This window comes from Procambarus clarkii, chromosome 10 (genome assembly GCF_040958095.1).
Source record: "Procambarus clarkii isolate CNS0578487 chromosome 10, FALCON_Pclarkii_2.0, whole genome shotgun sequence".
Classification (NCBI taxonomy): Eukaryota; Metazoa; Arthropoda; class Malacostraca; order Decapoda; family Cambaridae; genus Procambarus; species Procambarus clarkii.
In genome coordinates, this window is record NC_091159.1 from 11,135,190 (window position 1) to 11,157,003 (window position 21,814).

Sequence of the window (21,814 nt, forward strand, 5' to 3'; positions counted from 1 at the left end):
GCCACAACCAGGCTCTTCACAACCTAGCCCCCTGCCACAACCAGGCTCTTCACAACCCAGCCCCCTGCCACAACCAGTCTCTTCACAACCTAGCCCCCCCTGCCACAACCAGGCTCTTCACAACCCAGCCCCCTGCCACAACCAGGCTCTTCACAACCCAGCCCCCCTGCCACAACCAGGCTCTTCACAACCCAGCCCCCCCTGCCACAACCAGGCTCTTCACAACCCAGCCACAAAGCCCTCTCATGCTAAGCGTAAAGGCCTCGTACCACATAATCTTACACCAGCAAATTACTGTGTTTGTACCTGCATCAAGGCTGCACCTGTACTAATTTTGACAAGGTTTAAGAGTTCTTGCATACTTGTAGGCTAAGAACATTCCTTCCTACTCTCTCTCTCTCTCTCTCTCTCTCTCTCTCTCTCTCTCTCTCGTTTAATCAATGTAATCTTAAACTGCATGGTTAAGGTGTCGGGTGTAGTTAAAGTGTCGGGTTAGCCAGGCAGAGACTCAGATTTCAAAGCTTGGAATGGAAGGTGTTAGATTTTAGTTCAGTAAATTCAGCTTGTAAATACCTGACAAGGAAAATTACTCTCTTATTCCGCACAGTCTGTGATTGGGGCAGCGGACCCGTGAGATTGGGGCACCAGACCCGTGTGATTAGGGCACCGGACCCGTGTGATTGGGGCACCAGACCCGTGTGATTAGGGCACCAGACCCGTGTGATTAGGGCACCGGACCCGTGTGATTGGGGCACCAGACCCGTGTGATTAGGGCACCGGACCCGTGTGATTGGGGCACCAGAGCCGTGTGAACACATACCTTATGTGAAGTATCCACGTGAACAACTCTTCCCCCTGGGCCGCGGGGCTGACAATCACACCCAACATGGCGTCGCTGGCCAACACACCCAACATGGCGTCACTGGCCAACACACCCAACATAGCGTCACTGGCCAACACACCCAACATGGCGTCACTGGCCAACACACCCAACATGGCGTCACTGGCCAACACACCCAACATGGCGTCACTGGCCAACACACCCAACATGGCGTCACTGGCCAACACACCCAACATGGCGTCGCTGGCCAACACACCCAACATGGCGTCACTGGCCAACACACCCAACATGGCGTCACTGGCCAACACACCCAACATGGCGTCGCTGGCCAACACACCCAACATGGCGTCGCTGGCCAACACACCCAACATGGCGTCGCTGGCCAACACACCCAACATGGCGTCGCTGGCCAACACACCCAACATGGCGTCGCTGGCCAACACACCCAACATGGCGTCGCTGGCCAACACACCCAACATGGCGTCACTGGCCAACACACCCAACATAGCGTCGCTGGCCAACACACCCAACATGGCGTCGCTGGCCAACACACCCAACATGGCGTCACTGGCCAACACACCCAACATGGCGTCACTGGCCAACACACCCAACATGGCGTCGCTGGCCAACACACCCAACATGGCGTCGCTGGCCAACACACCCAACATGGCGTCGCTGGCCAACACACCCAACATGGCGTCACTGGCCAACACACCCAACATGGCGTCGCTGGCCAACACACCCAACATGGCGTCGCTGGCCAACACACCCAACATGGCGTCGCTGGCCAACACACCCAACATAGCGTCGCTGGCCAACACACCCAACATGGCGTCGCTGGCCAACACACCCAACATGGCGCCACTGGCCAACACACCCAACATAGCGTCGCTGGCCAACACACCCAACATGGCGTCACTGGCCAACACACCCAACATAGCGTCGCTGGCCAACACACCCAACATGGCGCCACTGGCCAACACACCCAACATGGCGTCACTGGCCAACACACCCAACATGGCGTCACTGGCCAACACACCCAACATAGCGTCACTGGCCAACACACCCAACATAGCGTCGCTGGCCAACACACCCAACATGGCGCCACTGGCCAACACACCCAACATAGCGTCGCTGGCCAACACACCCAACATGGCGCCACTGGCCAACACACCCAACATAGCGTCGCTGGCCAACACACCCAACATGGCGTCACTGGCCAACACACCCAACATGGCGTCGCTGGCCAACACACCCAACATGGCGCCACTGGCCAACACACCCAACATAGCGTCACTGGCCAACACACCCAACATAGCGTCGCTGGCCAACACACCCAACATGGCGCCACTGGCCAACACACCCAACATAGCGTCGCTGGCCAACACACCCAACATGGCGCCACTGGCCAACACACCCAACATAGCGTCGCTGGCCAACACACCCAACATAGCGTCACTGGCCAACACACCCAACATAGCGTCGCTGGCCAACACACCCAACATGGCGTCACTGGCCAACACACCCAACATGGCGCCACTGGCCAACACACCCAACATAGCGACGCTGGCCAACACACCCAACATAGCGTCACTGGCCAACACACCCAACATAGCGTCGCTGGCCAACACACCCAACATGGCGCCACTGGCCAACACACCCAACATAGCGTTGCTGGCCAACACACCCAACATGGCGCCACTGGCCAACACACCCAACATAGCGTCGCTGGCCAACACACCCAACATGGCGTCACTGGCCAACACACCCAACATAGCGTCGCTGGCCAACACACCCAACATGGCGTCACTGGCCAACACACCCAACATGGCGTCACTGGCCAACACACCCAACATGGCGTCACTGGCCAACACACCCAACATAGCGTCGCTGGCCAATACACCCAACATAGCGTCGCTGGCCAACACACCCAACATGGCGTCACTGGCCAACACACCCAACATGGCGTCACTGGCCAACACACCCAACATGGCGTCACTGGCCAACACACCCAACATGGCGTCACTGGCCAACACACCCAACATAGCGTCGCTGGCCAACACACCCAACATGGCGTCACTGGCCAACACACCCAACATGGCGTCACTGGCCAACACACCCATCATGGCGCCACTGGCCAACACACCCAACATGGCGCCACTGGCCAACACACCCAACATGGCGTCACTGGCCAACACACCCAACATGGCGTCACTGGCCAACACACCCAACATGGCGTCACTGGCCAACACACCCAACATGGCGTCACTGGCCAACACACCCAACATAGCGTCGCTGGCCAACACACCCAACATGGCGCCACTGGCCAACACACCCAACATGGCGTCACTGGCCAACACACCCAACATGGCGTCACTGGCCAACACACCCAACATGGCGTCACTGGCCAACACACCCAACATAGCGTCGCTGGCCAACACACCCAACATGGCGTCACTGGCCAACACACCCAACATGGCGTCACTGGCCAACACACCCAACATGGCGTCACTGGCCAACACACCCAACATAGCGTCGCTGGCCAACACACCCAACATAGCGTCGCTGGCCAACACACCCAACATGGCGCCACTGGCCAACACACCCAACATGGCGTCACTGGCCAACACACCCAACATGGCGTCACTGGCCAACACACCCAACATGGCGTCACTGGCCAACACACCCAACATGGCGTCACTGGCCAACACACCCAACATGGCGTCACTGGCCAACACACCCAACATAGCGTCGCTGGCCAACACACCCAACATGGCGTCACTGGCCAACACACCCAACATGGCGTCACTGGCCAACACACCCAACATGGCGTCACTGGCCAACACACCCAACATGGCGTCACTGGCCAACACACCCAACATGGCGTCACTGGCCAACACACCCAACATGGCGTCACTGGCCAACACACCCAACATGGCGTCACTGGCCAACACACCCAACATGGCGTCACTAGCCGCAAGAACCTCCTCCTGGTTCAGTCAGACACCTCTAAACTCCCATTAAAATTCATTGTGTTTAGGTAATTTCCATATAAATTGTATAAAGTGTTTATCTTCAGTGACGGTAACGGCTTGGTTGATGCATGAAGATAACCGCGAGGTGAAAGATTAAAAGCTTGAGTCGCAGCTGCTACAACAGATGCACAACAGATATCATGCAGTAACACCTGCAGTAACACCCGCGATATCATGCAGTAACACCCACGGCCCAACATCAACTGTATTTCCCCAAGAACACAATCTGAATGGTGGTCATCATGACAAAAAATGGCGCTCAAATAACGCAAATCGTCAGCGTTACAGGAGCCAAGTGTTGGTGCTTGCCTCCGTCAGGCGGCCAGACCACGTCGTTAATCGCTGCCCAGGAAACGAGCTGGTTCATAAACGGGCGAGTGGCTTTGTGGGAATAGTGGGTAGTGGTGGTGGTGGTGCAGCAGGAGGTAGTGGTGGTGGTGATGGTGCAGCAGGAGGTAGTGGTGGTGGTGGTGCAGCAGGAGGTAGTGGTGGTGGTGGTGCAGCAGGAGGTAGTGGTGGTGGTGGTGGTGGTGCAGCAAGAGGTAGTGGTGGTGGTGGTGCAGCAAGAGGTAGTGGTGGTGGTGGTGCAGCAGGAGGTAGTAGTGGTGGTGGTGCAGCAAGAGATAATGATGCATCAGGAAGAAGGCGTGGGACCGCAACAAGAAATCGCCACACTTCCGTAAACACTCTGGTGTCCCAAGGTATTATCAAGGCCCTTGACCACCTACTCTACTCCTCAAAGAGTAGGTGACCTCTCTACCCATCCTGTTCTTGTCTTTATGACCCCCACACCACCCACTCGCCTCTACCTTCTCCTCAAGGGCCACACTCACACTCCTTAACCTTACCACACCGACACAACCGGTCTTTAAATATCAACACCCAAGGTTTTTTTCCTCCTCAAAAGCTAAAGCTGACAAGAGAATGATCTAGGGCTCATTACCCCTTGCCCAAATTTAACCTGGGGATAATCATCCACTTGTGCAATAGTCTTCTCTTGCGACGACCATCAACAACTGGCCAGGAAGGAACTTGTATGACTGTACCAACGACAACCTGCCTTGTATCTGCAGGGGCTGTGCAAGAATATTTGCTGAAGACCATCCACAACTGGCCAAGAATCATTGTTGGCGACGCTCCACAAGCGTCCACGAGGCCTTACTTAGGACCCTTCACGACTGGCCAAGAGATACACTTAAAGGCTCTCCACAGGTTTTAAAAGTGCTCACTTAACGCTCCACAAGCTGTTGTTCCTGATAATGGATGGACAGTTCTCCTTACCATCACAGCATTCCATTCAAGTCTATCTTTATCACCGTTCTTTCACCGAGTTTAATCCCGAGTCCCCGAACTCTTTCCCTCTTCGTAACGGAGCCAATCACCCGCCCTCGACCCTCTGTACCTCACGCTGCAGAAACTGGCGGGTTACACTTGCGAAGCGTGCGCCAGTTAAGTCGGTTATCAGGGCACTTTCCGTGTAAAGTGGCCATTATTGTACGTTGAGACCGGGAGTGTGGAGGCATGCCGGGTTGCCGCCGTCAGTGGCTCTTAAGGAGGCTAGCGAGGGAGAACGGGTTACTCAGCATGGAGCGAAAGAACCAAAAGCAAGAATGTCAAAGAAATTCACGAGTAAATGTGACCGTGTGGATGTCCCTGCTGCAGGTAAGAGTTGAAGACTAGCGACAACGGGAAAAATGTCGTGGAGGTGCAACAGCTGAATGTTGTACACGGGATAATTATAGAGAAATGAGAGACGGCGTCTGATGATCTCCCAAACACCAGGTCGACCTTGGCCTCAAGCCGGGCTCGGGGAGTAGAACAACTTCCGAGGCCCTCTTCAAGTATGTCCCAAGTTACACCCCAACACAACCTCCACCATATTATATGTGAGGGTGGCAAGGCTTCTGCTTTTGTTGTTGTTTAAGATTCGCTACTTGGAACAAAAAGTTCCAAGTAGCACGGGCTATGGTGAGCCCGTAAAGGCCTCTACATAGCCATGCAGTCTCTATCTAGACCCCTCACACTGCCATACTTACATTTCCCTAATCCTACAATTCCTCCAGGAGGCTAGACCGTCCATGAAGGATTCGAACCAGGGACCAGAGACCACAATTCAGTTCCAGGGCGGTGGTAGCACACGCCCCAGACCCCCCCCCCCCCCACTGCGTCCTGCCTTATCCATGACTGGGTTGGGAGCGTCCCTGCTGTGCGGATTAAGACGAGGGGGGGGGGGGGTAGGTAGCTTAGCCCTCTCCTCCCGAGAAACCAATTTCTTGGGAGCCATTTTCGCGAGGCCATAAACACTCATGGGCAGTGTCCGACCTCCGATCCAATCAAGGCACCAGTAAATTTGATGAACTAAGCAGGACAATGCATACCAAGCGATAGCGCCGCACGGCAGCTCGCTCTTGAATAATATAAGGATAAAACAAAAATAATGGTAGCAGCAAGGAGCAGGAACCGGGGCTGTTAAGCATCCGAGAGACCGCCAGCTCCTTCCCTATAATTCAATGGTTCAGCGTAAAGACCAGGCTCTGTTGAGCCTCACAGTTACTATGCCGCACTGTGCCGCCGCCCTCACAGTTACTATGCCACACTGTGCCGCCGCCCTCACAGTTACTATGCCACACTGTGCCGCCGCCCTCACAGTTACTATGCCACACTGTGCCGCCGCCCTCACAGTTACTATGCCACACTGTGCCGCCGCCCTCACAGTTACTATGCCGCACTGTGCCGCCGCCCTCACAGTTACTATGCCGCACTGTGCCTCCGCCCTCACAGTTACTATGCCACACTGTGCCGCCGCCCTCACAGTTACTATGCCACACTGTGCCGCCGCCCTCACAGTTACTATACCACACTGTGCCGTCACCTGCTGTCCCGCTATCCATTCCTCTAAGCCACTTGTAGAAACTAGCTTAACACTGCACAGAGGGCGGGACCAAAGAGCCGTCGCTTAACCCCCACTAGCACAAATAAGGGAATACAGTTTTGCCTAAAATGCCAATGAATAGTTGAACATCACCGCCAATGGTGTTCCACACACCTGGGCCTCATCAACACTACCATTATCATCAACAGCAATTGAACTGACATTCGGACGGACTGGCATACGATCCGCCGGACAGGTATCCAGTCGTCTAGTCTTCGCCATAGGCTACTGGACAGAGAATCAGGCGGCCTTTGACGGGAGGCTGCCCGATGGACAGTCTGGGCGGTAGGACCAGAGGGGGAAGCGCCATCGCTGTTGCATGCATAATGAAGCAGCTGCGCAAAATGATATTTCCTGAAAATTTACGACCCCATGAACGAGCGCAGAATTCCAAGTTTACCATCGGCTGGCACGCAACCGTGGGGCTCAGGGCCATTCTGGGCCCTGCTGATGTAACCAAAACTTCTGGCTCGGGGGGGGGGGGAGGAGAGAGAGAGAGAGAGAGAGAGAGAGAGAGAGAGAGAGAGAGAGAGAGAGAGAGAGAGAGAGAGAGAGAGAGAGAGAGACAGAGAGAGAGACAGAGAGAGAGACAGAGAGAGAGACAGAGAGAGAGACAGAGAGAGAGACAGAGAGAGAGACAGAGAGAGACAGAGAGAGAGAGAGAGAGAGACAGAGAGAGAGACAGAGAGAGAGAGACAGAGAGAGAGAGACAGAGAGAGAGAGACAGAGAGAGAGAGACAGAGAGAGAGACAGAGAGAGAGACAGAGACAGAGACAGAGACAGAGAGATAAAGACAGAGACAGAGACAGAGACAGAGAGATAAAGACAGAGACAGACAGACAAACACAAAACAAAAATAGCTCTTAGCTTGTACTTTCACTAGTAACATCAATAGCATTCCTAATGAACCCTTAGTCTTACATACAAACAAAGAGGTAAACAACAAAAAGCAGGAAAATCATTCACAGTCCATCTCATCAATTTATAATACAATCACAAAAAATACAGAAAGAGCATAATTTTCAGTACCTGGGATAAGAGGCACTAGAGCGGTGCCAATAAGGCAAGAAGTAGTGTGTTAAGTGAATTGGAACTCGCGCTTGTATCAAGGATGGAATAACAACAACTATGGAATGTTCTTCTGTTCTACAGAAGAACTGAGAATTAGTTGAACACTTCACGGGAATAATAAGTATTGTTAAGAGAACAATTTCCTGGTGACTGAACAAGTTATTGTCATCTTGGGGTGTTGGAGACTAACCGAACATACACTAACCTTTGACGCAGTTGTAATTGCACCTGTGCCCCCCCCCAACTACCTTGAGGTTACGTTGAGGTGATTTCAGGGCTCAGCGACCCCCGCGGCCCGGTCGTCGACCAGGCCGCATCGTTGCTGGACTGGTCAACCAGGCTGTTGGACGCCTGGTTGTCAGCTATGCTATGTCAGCTACGCCAACTATGTCAGTTGAGGTGAAAACCATTTACGCTGAAGTGTAGGGGGAATGCGAGCACTTGTGCCCAAGACACAAATTACAGCACTGCTCCTTTATTACACTCGCAGATGCAACCAATGCAACAGACATTGAAATCTAAGTAATCAGCAATTACATCCCCCAGCAGCATAACCAGCGTGGATACCCTCCATGTTGGACACGAATACACAAGGAAGCAACGGGAATAAAGGGAGATAATGACATCGTCCAGCCTGCCCCTACGGCTGGCCAACCTACACATTAAAACACACACACACACACACACACACACACACACACACACACACACACACACACACACACACACACACACACACACACACACACACCCACCCACTTGCTACATTTCACACCGGGCTAAGTCGGCCGTGCATGTTTCACAAACTTTCCTCACCCATCACTCGCCAATGACGTGGCTGGCGGCCTTCAGGGCACAACTCCAACTGCCCATACGGCTGTGTTTCCCAGCAGCATACATCAGCACAACGACCTGATGAGCATTCCAGCATAGACTTCTTCCTCTCACAGTCCCGCTGGGCACCTCCATAAAGACGCCCACGGAGCAACACAGCTCGAATGCGCATGTTTGGTTCCGCCTGATTGGTCTCTCTAATAACTGGACACAAGTTGGTACCCCCACACCACCTTTAAACTAGCCTCCTATGGTACCTAAATCCCAGCCTGAGGTGGTCTGCCTCACCGTGGTCCCGACGACGATACCCCACCAGCATCACCTATCCTCCACTGCCAGACAAAGCTATCTCTACACCAGCCACAGACCTGTTCTATGTGTCATGATAAAAGTCACAGTAAGGTAGTGGATGGGACGAGGCTAGAGAGAGGGGCTCCATGTTCCCCGGATAAACTCACCAGACGCTCCAAGGTATGCAAATGAGACAGCATCCTATCTGTTTCATCCTGTATTGGTATTCAGTAAAGCCTGCGTAATGAAAGGCCAATCCCTGGAAGAGGTAGGGACGACAGGGGTAAGATGGTGGGTGGTGCCTGAAGCACCACCACACGTGCGCCTTGCTCGGTGACTGCGACTAAGTGATGCACATCTTGCACTCCTACTTGGCTTACACTCCGTTACAAGTATCTCTGGGAATTTACATTACCTGCTGATGTAGACTTGATGTAAATTGTGTCGGCTACATTTATCGCTCACCCTCCGCCACTACGTGATGGAGTACGAAAGATACGTGAATTTAGGGTCAATAACAAATTTTCAAGAAATCACACAGCCCCGCTCCTGTGCCAGGAAAGTCCACTACGGGCTTACCATAGCCCGTGCTACTTGCAACTTTTTGTTCCCAGTAGCTGAATCTTAAACAACAACATTCAAGAAATGTGTAAATATTTCATTTAAATGATCGACTACAAGACATTTTAGCCAAATACTGTATTCCGGGTTGTTAACTGTCGGTAGTAAACGTGGGGACTGTAACCTTTCCGCCGCTGCCCACTGGATGGGGCGTGTTGTACATACCTGGAGTATACCTGGAGAGGGTCTCGAGAGTTCTACTCCCCAAGCCAGGCCTGAGGCCCGGCTGGACTTAGTGATAACTTAGTCCAACAGGCTGTTGCTTGGAGCGGCCCGCAGACCCACATATCCACTAGTCTGGTTCGTCCGGCACTTCTTGCAAGAACGTATCGAAGTGACAAATGACTGTTCATATAATACAACTATATATATTAAACAGTGTAACTAACTTATGACGACTGTAACTTGCTTAGCTAAATGAATTTTGAGGTTCAGTCCCTGAGCCCATTATGTCCCTCTGTAACCCCAACGGGGTGAGAATAGCTTGAGCTACCTCATCCCTTTGTGTGTAATTTGCCTCAATAAACTTATTTCAATTTCAATTAAATTTCTGTAACCCCCTTCCCCCACCGCCCACAGGATGGGTATGGGATACATAACACCTGAACTAAACTAACTCAGCGTCTCTCCCACACACACACACACACACACACCCGCCCGTGCCAGGTATGGAATCACATGTGCCAAGTGATGTGCCCAAGCAACACACCCCAAGTGTTGAACAACAAGCCGCACCCTACACCATACAAGGGCGCATTATGTAACCATATACCTACACGCCCTGATCTTATTAACCCCCGCCCCCCCCCCCGGGGTCGGTCGGTGGGCCGAGAGGACAGCACGTTCTACTTGTGATCCTGTGGTCCCGGGTTAGATCCCGGGCGCCGGCGAGAAACAATGGGCAGTTTCTTTCACCCTATGCCCCTGTTACCTACCAGTAAAATAGGTACCTGGGTGTTAGTTAGCTGTCACGGGCTGCTTCCTGTGGGTGGAGGCCTGGTCGAGGACCGGGCCGGGGGGACACTAAAGCCCTGAAATTAGCTCAAGATAACCCCCCTTCCAAGTGCTATATAGTCGTAATGGCTTGGCGCTTTCCCCTGATAATTCCCTTCCATTCTTATCTTATTGGTGGTACGCAGACCTTGTTGTGGCGTCACCACCTTTCAGAAACACCCCCAGCAACGCCTCCAATCACCCCGCCAACACCTCCAATCACCCCGCCAACACGTCCAATCACCCCGCCAGCGCCGCCTGCGCCCCCAGCAGCCGGCGGCATAGGATGCACGCTGCAAAGCCAGGCTCACGAGGCGATAAATCAGGAGGGTAGGTAATCCTGCAGTGTGGCTGTGAACGTTTACACTCCGGCTGGTGATGGCCTCGGAGATGAGGTGAGGGTGACGGGGACAAGGCGACGCCCTCGGGAACATGTAAATCTTCCCGGGGCTGCCTTCACACTGTTGCTTCGTATGGCGTCAGCCTCCTGCACCAGCGGCTCCTCCACGGTGAACTTTAACGTCCTCGGCGGCCGCTGGGCCCAGCGACTTTGCATAGAAAATTACACAGTGGTAGTAGAGGGAGATGCGAGATGGCGCCTGATAACATGGTAAAGGTGGGAGCGCTTGATTGTTTCAAGCGTAGGTTAGACATGTATATATGGGCGAGTTTAGGTGTTTATAAATAGGAGCTGCCTCGTATGGGGAGAGTATATATATGCCTTCAGCAGTTAGCTTTATTTATGTTCTAATGCTACACTCATTCTCTTGTTTGAATGGATTAGCACCGTCTTCCCCCCGCGGCGGCAATGTTCCACAATCAGCCGGGTTACGCCCGCACAATGGCCAATTAACACTTAAAACAACTGCCACCCTTCCAGATTGTTATCTTCCACGACTACTTGCTAAGCTGCCTGACATGCAACACTGATACTGCAACACACACACACACACACACACACACACACACACACACACACACACACACACACACACACACACACACACACACACACACACAAGGAACCGCATGGAGGCGAGGATACGTGGAGAGCCAAACTATTGGAGGTGGTGACAAGCAACTTTTTAACGCAGCATGTCGGAGAACCCACAAGGATGAGAGGCAATGACGAACCAGCGAGACTCGACCTAGTCTTCACTCTGAACGACTCCGACATAAGAGAAATCGGTTTTGAGGACCCAGTAGGAATGAGCGACCACAGTGTACTGGTGTTTGAGTACTTGATTGAAGAAGGGTTATTGAACTCGACGAGGGATACCGAAACCAAAAGGTTAGCATACCGAAAGGGAAACTATGAGGGGATAAGAAAATTCCTAACAGATATAGCATGGGAAACAGAGCTCAGGGGAAAGACGGCCCAAGATATGATGGATTACATCACGCAGAAGTGCAAGGACGCAGCAAACAAGTTTGTCCCAGTCCAAAAGGAAAACAGAGAAATGAAGATGAGAAACCCATGGTTTAATCAAAGATGTAGGCTAGCTAAGCAGCAAAGTAAAAGGGCATGGAGAAACTATAGGAATAACAGGACACTGGAGAGCAGAGAAAGATACCAGAATGCCAGGAATGAATATGTCAGGATGAGAAGAGAGGCAGAAAGACAATACGAAAATGACATCGCAAGCAAGGCAAAGACTCAGCCTAAATTGTTGCATAGCCACATTAGGAGAAAAACAACAGTAAAGGAACAGGTTATGAGATTAAGGATAGGGGCGGAAGGATTCACTACAAATGACAAGGAAGTGTGTGAGGAATTGAATAAGAAATTCCAGGAGGTCTTCACCTTAGAACAAGGAGAAATTCCAGAGGTAAGTGAGGGAATAGCTAACCAGGAACCACTGGAAGAGTTTGAGATTACCAGTGGGGAAGTAAGGAAGTGTTTACTAGAGTTGGACGTGACGAAGGCTATAGGCCCAGATGGAATCTCCCCTTGGGTTCTAAAGGAAGGAGCAAGAGAACTGAGCCTACCACTCTCCATAGTGTATAACAAATCACTGGCAACAGGGGAACTGCCAGATACTTGGAAAGCAGCTAACGTAGTCCCGATATACAAGAAAGGGGATAGACAGGAGGCACTGAACTACAGGCCAGTGTCCCTAACCTGCATACCATGCAAGCTGATGGAGAAGATTGTGCGAAAAAAACTAGTGGAGCATCTGGAGCGAAGGAACTTTGTAACACAGCATCAACATGGGTTCAGGGATGGCAGGTCCTGCCTCACAGGGTTACTTGAATTCTACGACCAGGCAACAAAAATAAGGCAAGAAAGAGAAAGGTGGGCAGACTGCATATTTTTGGATTGTCAGAAAGCCTTTGATACAGTGCCACACAAGAGGCTAGTGCGAAAGTTGGAGATGCAGGCTGGAGTGAGAGGGAAGGTACTCCGGTGGATAGAGGAATACCTAAGCAACAGGAGACAACGAGTCTGTGTGAGGGGTGAGGTCTCAGATTGGCGAGACGTCACAAGTGGAGTCCCGCAGGGGTCAGTCCTTGGACCTATACTGTTTCTGGTATATGTAAATGATCTCCCAGAGGGTATAGATTCGTTCCTCTCAATGTTTGCCGACGATGCAAAAATTATGAGGAGGATTGAAACAGAGGATGATAGTAGGAGGCTACAAGATGACCTGGATAGACTGAGTGAATGGTCCAACAAATGGCTGTTGAAGTTCAACCCGAGTAAATGCAAAGTAATGAAACTAGGCAGTGGAAACAGGAGGCCAGGCACAGGATACAGAATAGGAGATGAAGTACTTAATGAAACAGACAGAGAGAAAGATCTAGGAGTTGATATCACACCAAACCTGTCTCCTGAAGCCCACATAAAGAGAATAACGTCTGCGGCATATGCGAGGCTGGCTAACATCTTAACGGCGTTCAGGAACCTGTGTAAGGAATCATTCAGAATCTTGTACACCACATATGTAAGACCAATCCTGGAGTATGCGGCCCCAGCATGGAGCCCGTACCTTGTCAAGCACAAGACGAAGCTGGAAAAAGTCCAAAGGTATGCTACTAGACTAGTCCCAGAACTAAGAGGCATGAGTTATGAGGAAAGGCTGCGGGAAATGCACCTCACGACACTGGAAGACAGAAGAGTAAGGGGGGACATGATCACAACCTACAAAATCCTCAGGGGAATCGACCGGGTAAACAAGGACGAACTTTTCAACACTGGTGGGACGCGAACAAGGGGACACAGGTGGAAGCTGAGTACCCAAATGAGCCACAGAGACGTTAGAAAGAACTTTTTCAGTGTCAGAGTAGTTAGCAAATGGAATGCATTAGGAAGTGATGTGGTGGAGGCTGACTCCATTCACAGTTTCAAATGTAGATATGATAGAGCCCAATAGGCTCAGGAATCTGTACACCAGTTGATTGACGGTTGAGAGGCGGGACCAAAGAGCCAGAGCTCAACCCCCGCAAGCACAATTAGGTAAGTACAATTAGGTAAGTACACACACACAAGGGCCTGACAGCTGAGTGGACAGCACTTCGGATTCCAAGTCCTGAAGTTCCGGATTCGATCCCCGGTGGAGGCGGAAACAAATGGGTAGAGTTTCTTTCACCCTGATGTCCCTGTTACCTAGCAGTAAATAGGTACCTGGGAGTTAGACAGCTCCTACGGGCTGCTTCCTGGGTCTGTACTCACCTATTTGTGCTTGCGGGGGTTGAGCTTTGGCTCTTTGGTCCCGCCTCTCAACTGTCAATCAACTGGTGTACAGATTCCTGAGCCTACTGGGCTCTATCATATCTACACTTGAAACTGTGTATGGAGTCAGCCTCCACCACATCACTGCCTAATGCATTCCATCCGTTAACTACTCTGACACTGAAAAAGTTCCTTCTAACGTCCCTATGGCTCATGTGGGTACTCAGTTTCCACCTGTGTCCCCTTGTTCGCGTACCAATAGTGTTGAATAGTTAATCCTTGTTTACCCGGTCGATTCCCCTGAGGATTTTGTAGGTTGTGATCATGTCTCCCCTTACTCTCGTGTCTCCCAGTGTCGTAAGGTGCATTTCCCGCAGCCTTTCCTCGTAACTCATGCCTCTTAGTTCTTGCCTCTTGTGTGTGTGCGTGTGTGTGCGTGTGTGTGCGTGTGTGTGTGTGTGTGTGCGTGTGTGCGTGTGTGCGTGTGCGTGTGTGTGTGTGTGTGTGTGTGTGTGTGCGTGTGCGTGTGCGTGTGCGTGTGCGTGTGCGTGTGCGTGTGTGTGTGTGTGTGTGTGTGTGTGTGTGTGTGTGTGTGTGTGTGTGTGTGTGTGACCATTCTCAGCACAACTAGGTGAATACAAACACACACACACACACAAAGCGAGGAAGCTGGGCGCCACAATCTGTGCAGTCCCAGATGTGCAATGAGGAGGAGGGCCGTCAAGCGAGGAACACCACAATGCCAAACAATAACTGTGGCACTAAAAGCAGCTGATGGGGACCCCCAGAGTGCCACGAGGTGCGTGTGAGAGCCCAGGGAGGGTCGTTACTCGCAAGAGAACAGTTTGGGCAAAGGTGTGAAGGCCTCTCTCTCTCTCTCTCTCCCTCTCTCTCTCTCTTCACGACACCCACACATACCAATGACTAATGCAATAGTTAAGACAAACAAAATACAGACTTATGGGATAGTGTAGACCTGTGCCAGGTCCACACTTGAGCCAGGTCCACACCTGAGCCAGGTCCACACCTGAGCCAGGTCCACACCTGAGCCAGGTCCACACCTGAGCCAGGTCCACACCTGAGCCAGGTCCACACCTGAGCCAGGTCCATATCTGAGCCAGGTAACTATCTCCATTGCTCGGCTCTGTGACTGAAGACCCTTTGCTCATCTCCACCAATTTATACTCGCTTAATAATACAGCAACCGCCAATTTGATCGATAATAGCCAATTATTTCCAGTCTCTCCCCCTGCAATTAGCCTCGACTGCACGTCTAAGAAGCCAACAAATGGCACTGTCAAAACAATGATCCCCTGAACAATGCAGGTATTCACAGGCCAACAGCAAAGTTAATCAACAGAAGACGATGAATAACCCATAGGGGTTAGTGGTGGATATCAGCCCTCCCTCCCCTCTTAGAGGGGATGCCATTCACCCCCTGTCAGGCCTCACCCACCCCCAAACATCACATCTGTCAGACCACCTGCCATGACCTTCACAACCCAGGCCAACGTGGATTTCGAGCGGGAAGATCGTGCCTCTCACAGCTGCTTGATCATTACGACAAAGTCACAGAGGCATTAGAAGAAAAACAGAATTCAGATGTGGTATACACGGACTTTGCAAAGGCATTCGATAAATGCCAAAGGCATTTATCGAATGGAGTGATAGCACACAAAATGAGGTCAATGGGAATAACTGGTAAAGTAGGACGCTGGATATTCAGTTGTCTGTCGAACAGAACACAAAGAGTAACAGTCAACCATATAAAATCGAGTCCAAGCGCAGTTAAAAGCTCTGTACCTTAAGGTACAGTCCTTGCACCGCTGCTTTTCCTTATTCTCATATGAGATATAGACAAAAATACAAGTCACAGCTTCGTATCATCTTTTGCAGATGACACAAAAATCAGCATGAAAATTACCTCTGCTGAAGACATTGAAAAACTTCAAGCGGATATTAATAAAGTTTTCGTCTGGGCAACAGAAAATAACATGATGTTTAACAGTGATAAATTCCAGGTACTCAGGTACGGTAAAAATGAGGACCTTAAACATAATACAGGGTACAAAACACAGTCAAATGTGCCCATAGTAGGAAAACAGCATGTAAAGGATTTGGGAATAATGATGTCTGACGATCTAACGTTTAGGGAGCATAACCAAGCAAATATTGCGTCAGCCAGAAAAAAATGATCGGATGGATTGCGAGAATTTTTAAATCCAGGGATCCCATCACAATGGTTGTACTCTGCAAATCACTTGTGCTGTCCCGTCTTGAGTACTGCTCAGTACTCACTTCCCCCTTCAGAGCAGGAGAGATTGCTGAAATAGAGGGAATACAGAGAACATATATGGCACGCATAGACGCGATAAAGCACCTAAATTATTGGGATCGTCTGAAAGCTCTCCAAATGTACTCACTAGAAAGAAGACGAGAGAGATATCAAATAATATACACGTGGAAGATACTGGAGGGCCAAGTACCAAATCTACACAGTAAAATAACAACGTACTGGAGTGAACGATATGGAAGAAAATGCAGAATAGAACCAGTGAAGAGCAGAGGTGCCATAGGCATAATCAGAGAACACTGTATAAACATCAGAGGTCCGCGGTTGTTCAACGTCCTCCCAGCGAGCAAAAGAAATATTGCCGGAACAACCGTGGACATCTTCAAGAGAAAACTATATAATTTTCTCCAAGGAGTGCCGGACCAACCAGGCTGTGATGGGTATGTGGGCCTGCGGGCCGCTCCAAGCAACAGTCTGGTGGACCAAACTCTCACAAGTCAAGCCTGGCCTCTGGACGGGCTTGGGGAGTAGAAGAACTCCCAGAACCCCATCAACCAGGTATCAAGCAGGTATCTGCCTCCCCTTCCTTTACTCCTCTCTGCTAACCCCCACCTAACCCCTATCATTTCCACTCTCAGTTCTTCTACACATAATGTATTCACTCGTGCCTGATCGCTATCGAGTTTCTTCCACTCAAAACACTTCCCTTGCGATTGGTCAATGACGCTATTTGTGCTAGCAGCCGGTTTATCTACAAGACATCACAACCCGGCTGATCCAGCACACCTCCTGAAGAACCTTGTCAAGCTCTCTTTTCGCCGCCACTGTGTCCTCCTAACAGCATCACAAACAAGACTTCCAAATTCCCCCTTGACACTGCTGCAAGTTTTAGCCAGCTATTGTGGTTCTGTTATTGCACAACCGTGGCCACTGTAATTGTAGAATCTGGAACTCTTGTTTCCATCTCCGCTGCCGATTTTCCTTTGTATTCTTCCTCCAGACCCGCCGGTCAAGATTCCCGAGGCTGCTGCTGGCTGTTCCTGCTGCTGCTGCTGCTGCTACAGTAGCCCGCACAAGTTCTGCTTCACCCACCACCACCACCAAGCCCATTCTCAGTGGCACGCCAATTACAGCACAACCATAAAAACCTCCCGTTGAACTCTCTCTCTCTCTCTCTCTCTCTCTCTCTCTCTCTCTCTCTCTCTCTCTCTCTCTCTCTCTCTCAGCGTTCATATCTCGTCCCTCATCCCCCTGCCGGTGATGTGTTTATTGTCGATGAGTGGAGGAGATAGCGAGCCACGTAACTCAATAATAATGTTGGCCGCTGTCGGATAATGGCCACTCAACGCTGCTTACAATTTGACTTGGAGATGCTTTGAGTCCGTTGTTAAATTATTGACACGCCGGTCCAGAGTGCCAATTAGAACGTCGATAGAATGGCGAGGTGTAAGGCGACTATTATGCACTAAATCTCTCTGCTAACATTATCTACTATCTCTACTATCGCGTCTATTGTTATCGTCTTTGATGTTATTACTGTTGTTTTAAATGTTGATACTGTTGCTGGAGTACTGTTGTCCTTTCCGTTGATAATGTTGCTGAAGTTGAGACATTTATCATATTATTGCAGACACTGTTGTCGTTGGCCCTCCTTCCATATTTCAAGATAAGAATGTGGTGATAAAGAGAGTCTATACAAGACCTATTTGCTCGTGAGAGGCAGCTTACACCCGGCCACACCCACCATGAGAGGCAGGTTACACCCGGCCACACCCACCATGAGAGGCAGCTTACACCCGGCCACACCCACCATGAGAGGCAGCTTACACCCTGCCACACCCACCATGAGAGGCAGCTTACACCCGGCCACACCCACCATGAGAGGCAGCTTACACCCTGCCACACCCACCATGAGAGGCAGCTTACACCCGGCCACACCCACCATGAGAGGCAGCTTATACCCGGCCACACCCACCATGAGAGGCAGCTTACACCCGGCCACACCCACCATGAGAGGCAGGTTACACCCGGTCACACCCACCATGAGAGGCAGCTTACACCCGGCCACACCCACCATGAGAGGCAGGTTACACCCAGCCACACCCACCATGAGAGGCAGGTTACACCCGGCCACACCCACCATGAGAGGCAGGTTACACCCGGCCACACCCACCATGAGAGACAGTTTACACACAGCCACACCCCCTCAACTATTTGTCTGACCGAGGCTTGAAACTCCCCGGTAAGTTTACCTTTATGATGCCGCTTGCTAACAACAACAGACGTGCAATATTACCTCTGAAAAAAGTGTTCATAAATATTTTCTGAATCAAAATTTCTCTAATTTGAATCCATTGTTTCGCGAACTAACTTGGGGTTGATATTTCTGGAACTCAAACTTATTAAACCCTTACATTTATTTGTATACTTGAAGCACGTTACCCCTCACTCTACACCTTGGGAAGGAACACAAGTTGTTTTAATCTCTCTTCTTAAGAGGTTCCTAAAGCCAGAGATTATCTTAAGTCACACGGCTCAGGATAATTTGCACTCATGTAGTTAGGTGGCCAAAACGGTATAGCATAATCCAACTTGGGCCTCACAAGGACAAGATAATGCTGATTGATAACATGAGATTCAATTTCTTTCTTTATTATGCACCCCATACCCATCCGGTGGGCGGTGGTGTAAAGGATTACAGAGGCACATAATCGGTTCAGGAACCTCTAGTTCGTTTAGCTAAGCAAATAAAAATCTTTTGACGCTAGTCACAAAATTATAAATGTTATATATACATGTACACATACTCATGCATACATGTACATATACATACATATATACATACACATACATATTTAATCAAGCCTTTCTTATTAACGCTTCTAGACGTTATCTCAGCACTCTATTGACCATATTTAGAACACATGTACGCAGTTTTCTCGGTTGTTGTTGTTTTAGATTCAGCTGCTCGAAACGTAAGTTCAGAGTAGCACGGGCTATGGCGAGCCCGTAGTGGGATTACGCGGCACAGGAGCGGGGCTGTAACTTTTTCTCGGGTTAAAGCCTCTATTAATTTCCCGACTTTCAGAGCATTATCAAAATCTATCCGGAATCCGCTGCCCCCACCAGTCCCAGGTCATCCAGGTGAACTTAATCCATCTGCTTCGGGGAACCTCTTTGACCACGCAGCATTTACTGAATCCACAGATACGCTGACCGCCTCTGTGGCTACAGCCACGACCGTACTTATAACTCTGGAAACACAAACCGAAACTGTCTCTATTTTCCGCTTGTTACAACTTGTAATAAAGTTGTTACATTATGGCTTGACGTGTTTATGACGTATTAGAACGTTGTTACAACTTGCAATATTGGTTGTTATAACTGGTTAGGTGTTAAAACTTGTTCGAACATTGTACCAACGTCGTAGTTTCGGTGTGTGTTTGGCGGGAAGAGCGTGGCTCTCTGGATGATGAGCAGCAGCGAGAGAGGACGACCAGAACCGTGGCGGGGGGTCATTAGGCACCACCAATACCGTCACTATCTTGCCGTTGCCTTACTGATGAGGGCGGTAAACAGCTCCATAACACACAACATACGAGAGAGTGGAGGCTATAAACGTCTGGAGGACCCCAGAAACAGATGTGGATCCTTAATATGGCTTATAAAAGTGCTGGGGAATGCGATTCTGTGTTGATTATCTTCTTCAGATATTTTTATGTCATTAACATGGCTCATAAAAGGACTTTGGAATGTTACTCTATCTTCGAAGACGATAATATATTTATAGAGTATGAAAGAAGGAAAAAATGCAGGCATAAAAGGAGAAGGGGTATGAATAAAGGAATCAAATATCCCAGCGTGGGGGTAAGAGATGTGTGAGCCTCTTGGCAACATCTGTAGATTGGTGAACCTTTTCTTCTCACATTCGTCACCCTTTTCTACACACCTGGGTCTTGGCAACACTTTATTATACTCCACATCTAGGGATTGGTGACCTTTTTCTACACACCTGGGTCTTGGCAACACTTTATTATACTCCACATCTAGGGATTGGTGACCTTTTTCTACACACCTGGGTCTTGGCAACACTTTACTACACACCTGGGTCTTGGCAACACTGTACTACACTCTACACCTGGGGACTGGTAACTGCTACACAGCACACCTGAATGTTGACAACACATGGGGGTGTGGCAACATTATCCCGCATACTACGCCTTCATCCCTTATATCACTATAAGGGGACTATAGTGTCTAAGGGACTATAAGGGACTTCATCACTTATATCACTTTGTTATTGTCACTATAACAACCCTGTCTCATGGCCAAGACTGACAAGAGCCTATTGAGATTGCAATTGCATTTTAGACTGTCACGATATTCCTACTTTTTGCCTGTTCAATAACATAAGCGCTGCATCGCCCATTTGTTTCTGCCTCGTGCGGGAATCGAACCCGCGCCACAGAATTACGAGTCCTGCGCGCTATCCACCAGGCTACGAGGCCCCTCCATAGGCCTATTAAATATCTGTGACCTCTGTACTAAGATGGAGGACCCTGTGAACTTAATCAGGACCTGAGTTCTAAATAGGCAGGACCACTGTATTAAATAAGCAGAGATTCTGTAGTTGCTGTTAAAGATTGGTGAAGATACCTGGTTGATGGGGTTCTGGGAGTTCTATTCCCCAAGCCCGGCCCGAGGCCAGGCTTGTATATATATTAAAAATTGGTTTCTCAGCACATATACAAACCAAGACTTGGTCATAATCTAATCTATAATGTCTAATCTACAATAAGACGCTAAATGGCCACAATCACTTCAAGAAACACGTGGTATCTAAAGATATGACAGGGTGACCCCCATCAAGGTTCCTTACAGTCGTCATCAGCCCCCAACTGTTCCCATAACCCAAAACTAATACGATAAACTCGTCAGGCGCCGGCTCCCAGGCTGAGAAACGAACGGCACAGTTATGAAGACAAGTGAAGCTCAGATGTTCGACAAATTACCGGCCAAGAAGCATCTTGACAGCCTCTATGACCTTCATATCTTGGAGACAATGGTGATGCCTGACCCGGGCAGCCCACGGAAATTAACACACATCTAAGAAGAAACTGAAGGATCAGATTGGGCTCAAATTCCTGTGTCCGGTTTCGGAAGGTAACGAACCGACCAATCCTGAGCACTCGTGAGGAAACTCTGTGAGTAGGAGCTGGGTCATGATCAT

At 50.1% G+C, this 21,814-nt stretch overlaps 1 protein-coding gene across 1 annotated transcript; it reads left to right on the forward strand.

Moving 5' to 3' along the window:
* Positions 1-886: 886 nt before the first annotated feature.
* Positions 887-3,865, forward strand: LOC138363134 (mucin-3A-like). The gene has a single exon (XM_069322124.1). The coding sequence runs from the start codon at positions 887-889 to the stop codon at positions 3,863-3,865; it is 2,979 nt and encodes a 992-aa protein (XP_069178225.1).
* The last annotated feature ends 17,949 nt before the right edge of the window (positions 3,866-21,814 follow it).

Excerpts from the sequence above, each read along its gene's own strand:
- LOC138363134 (XM_069322124.1), top strand. The coding sequence starts at position 887 with ATGGCGTCGCTGGCCAACACACCCAACATGGCGTCACTGGCCAACACA.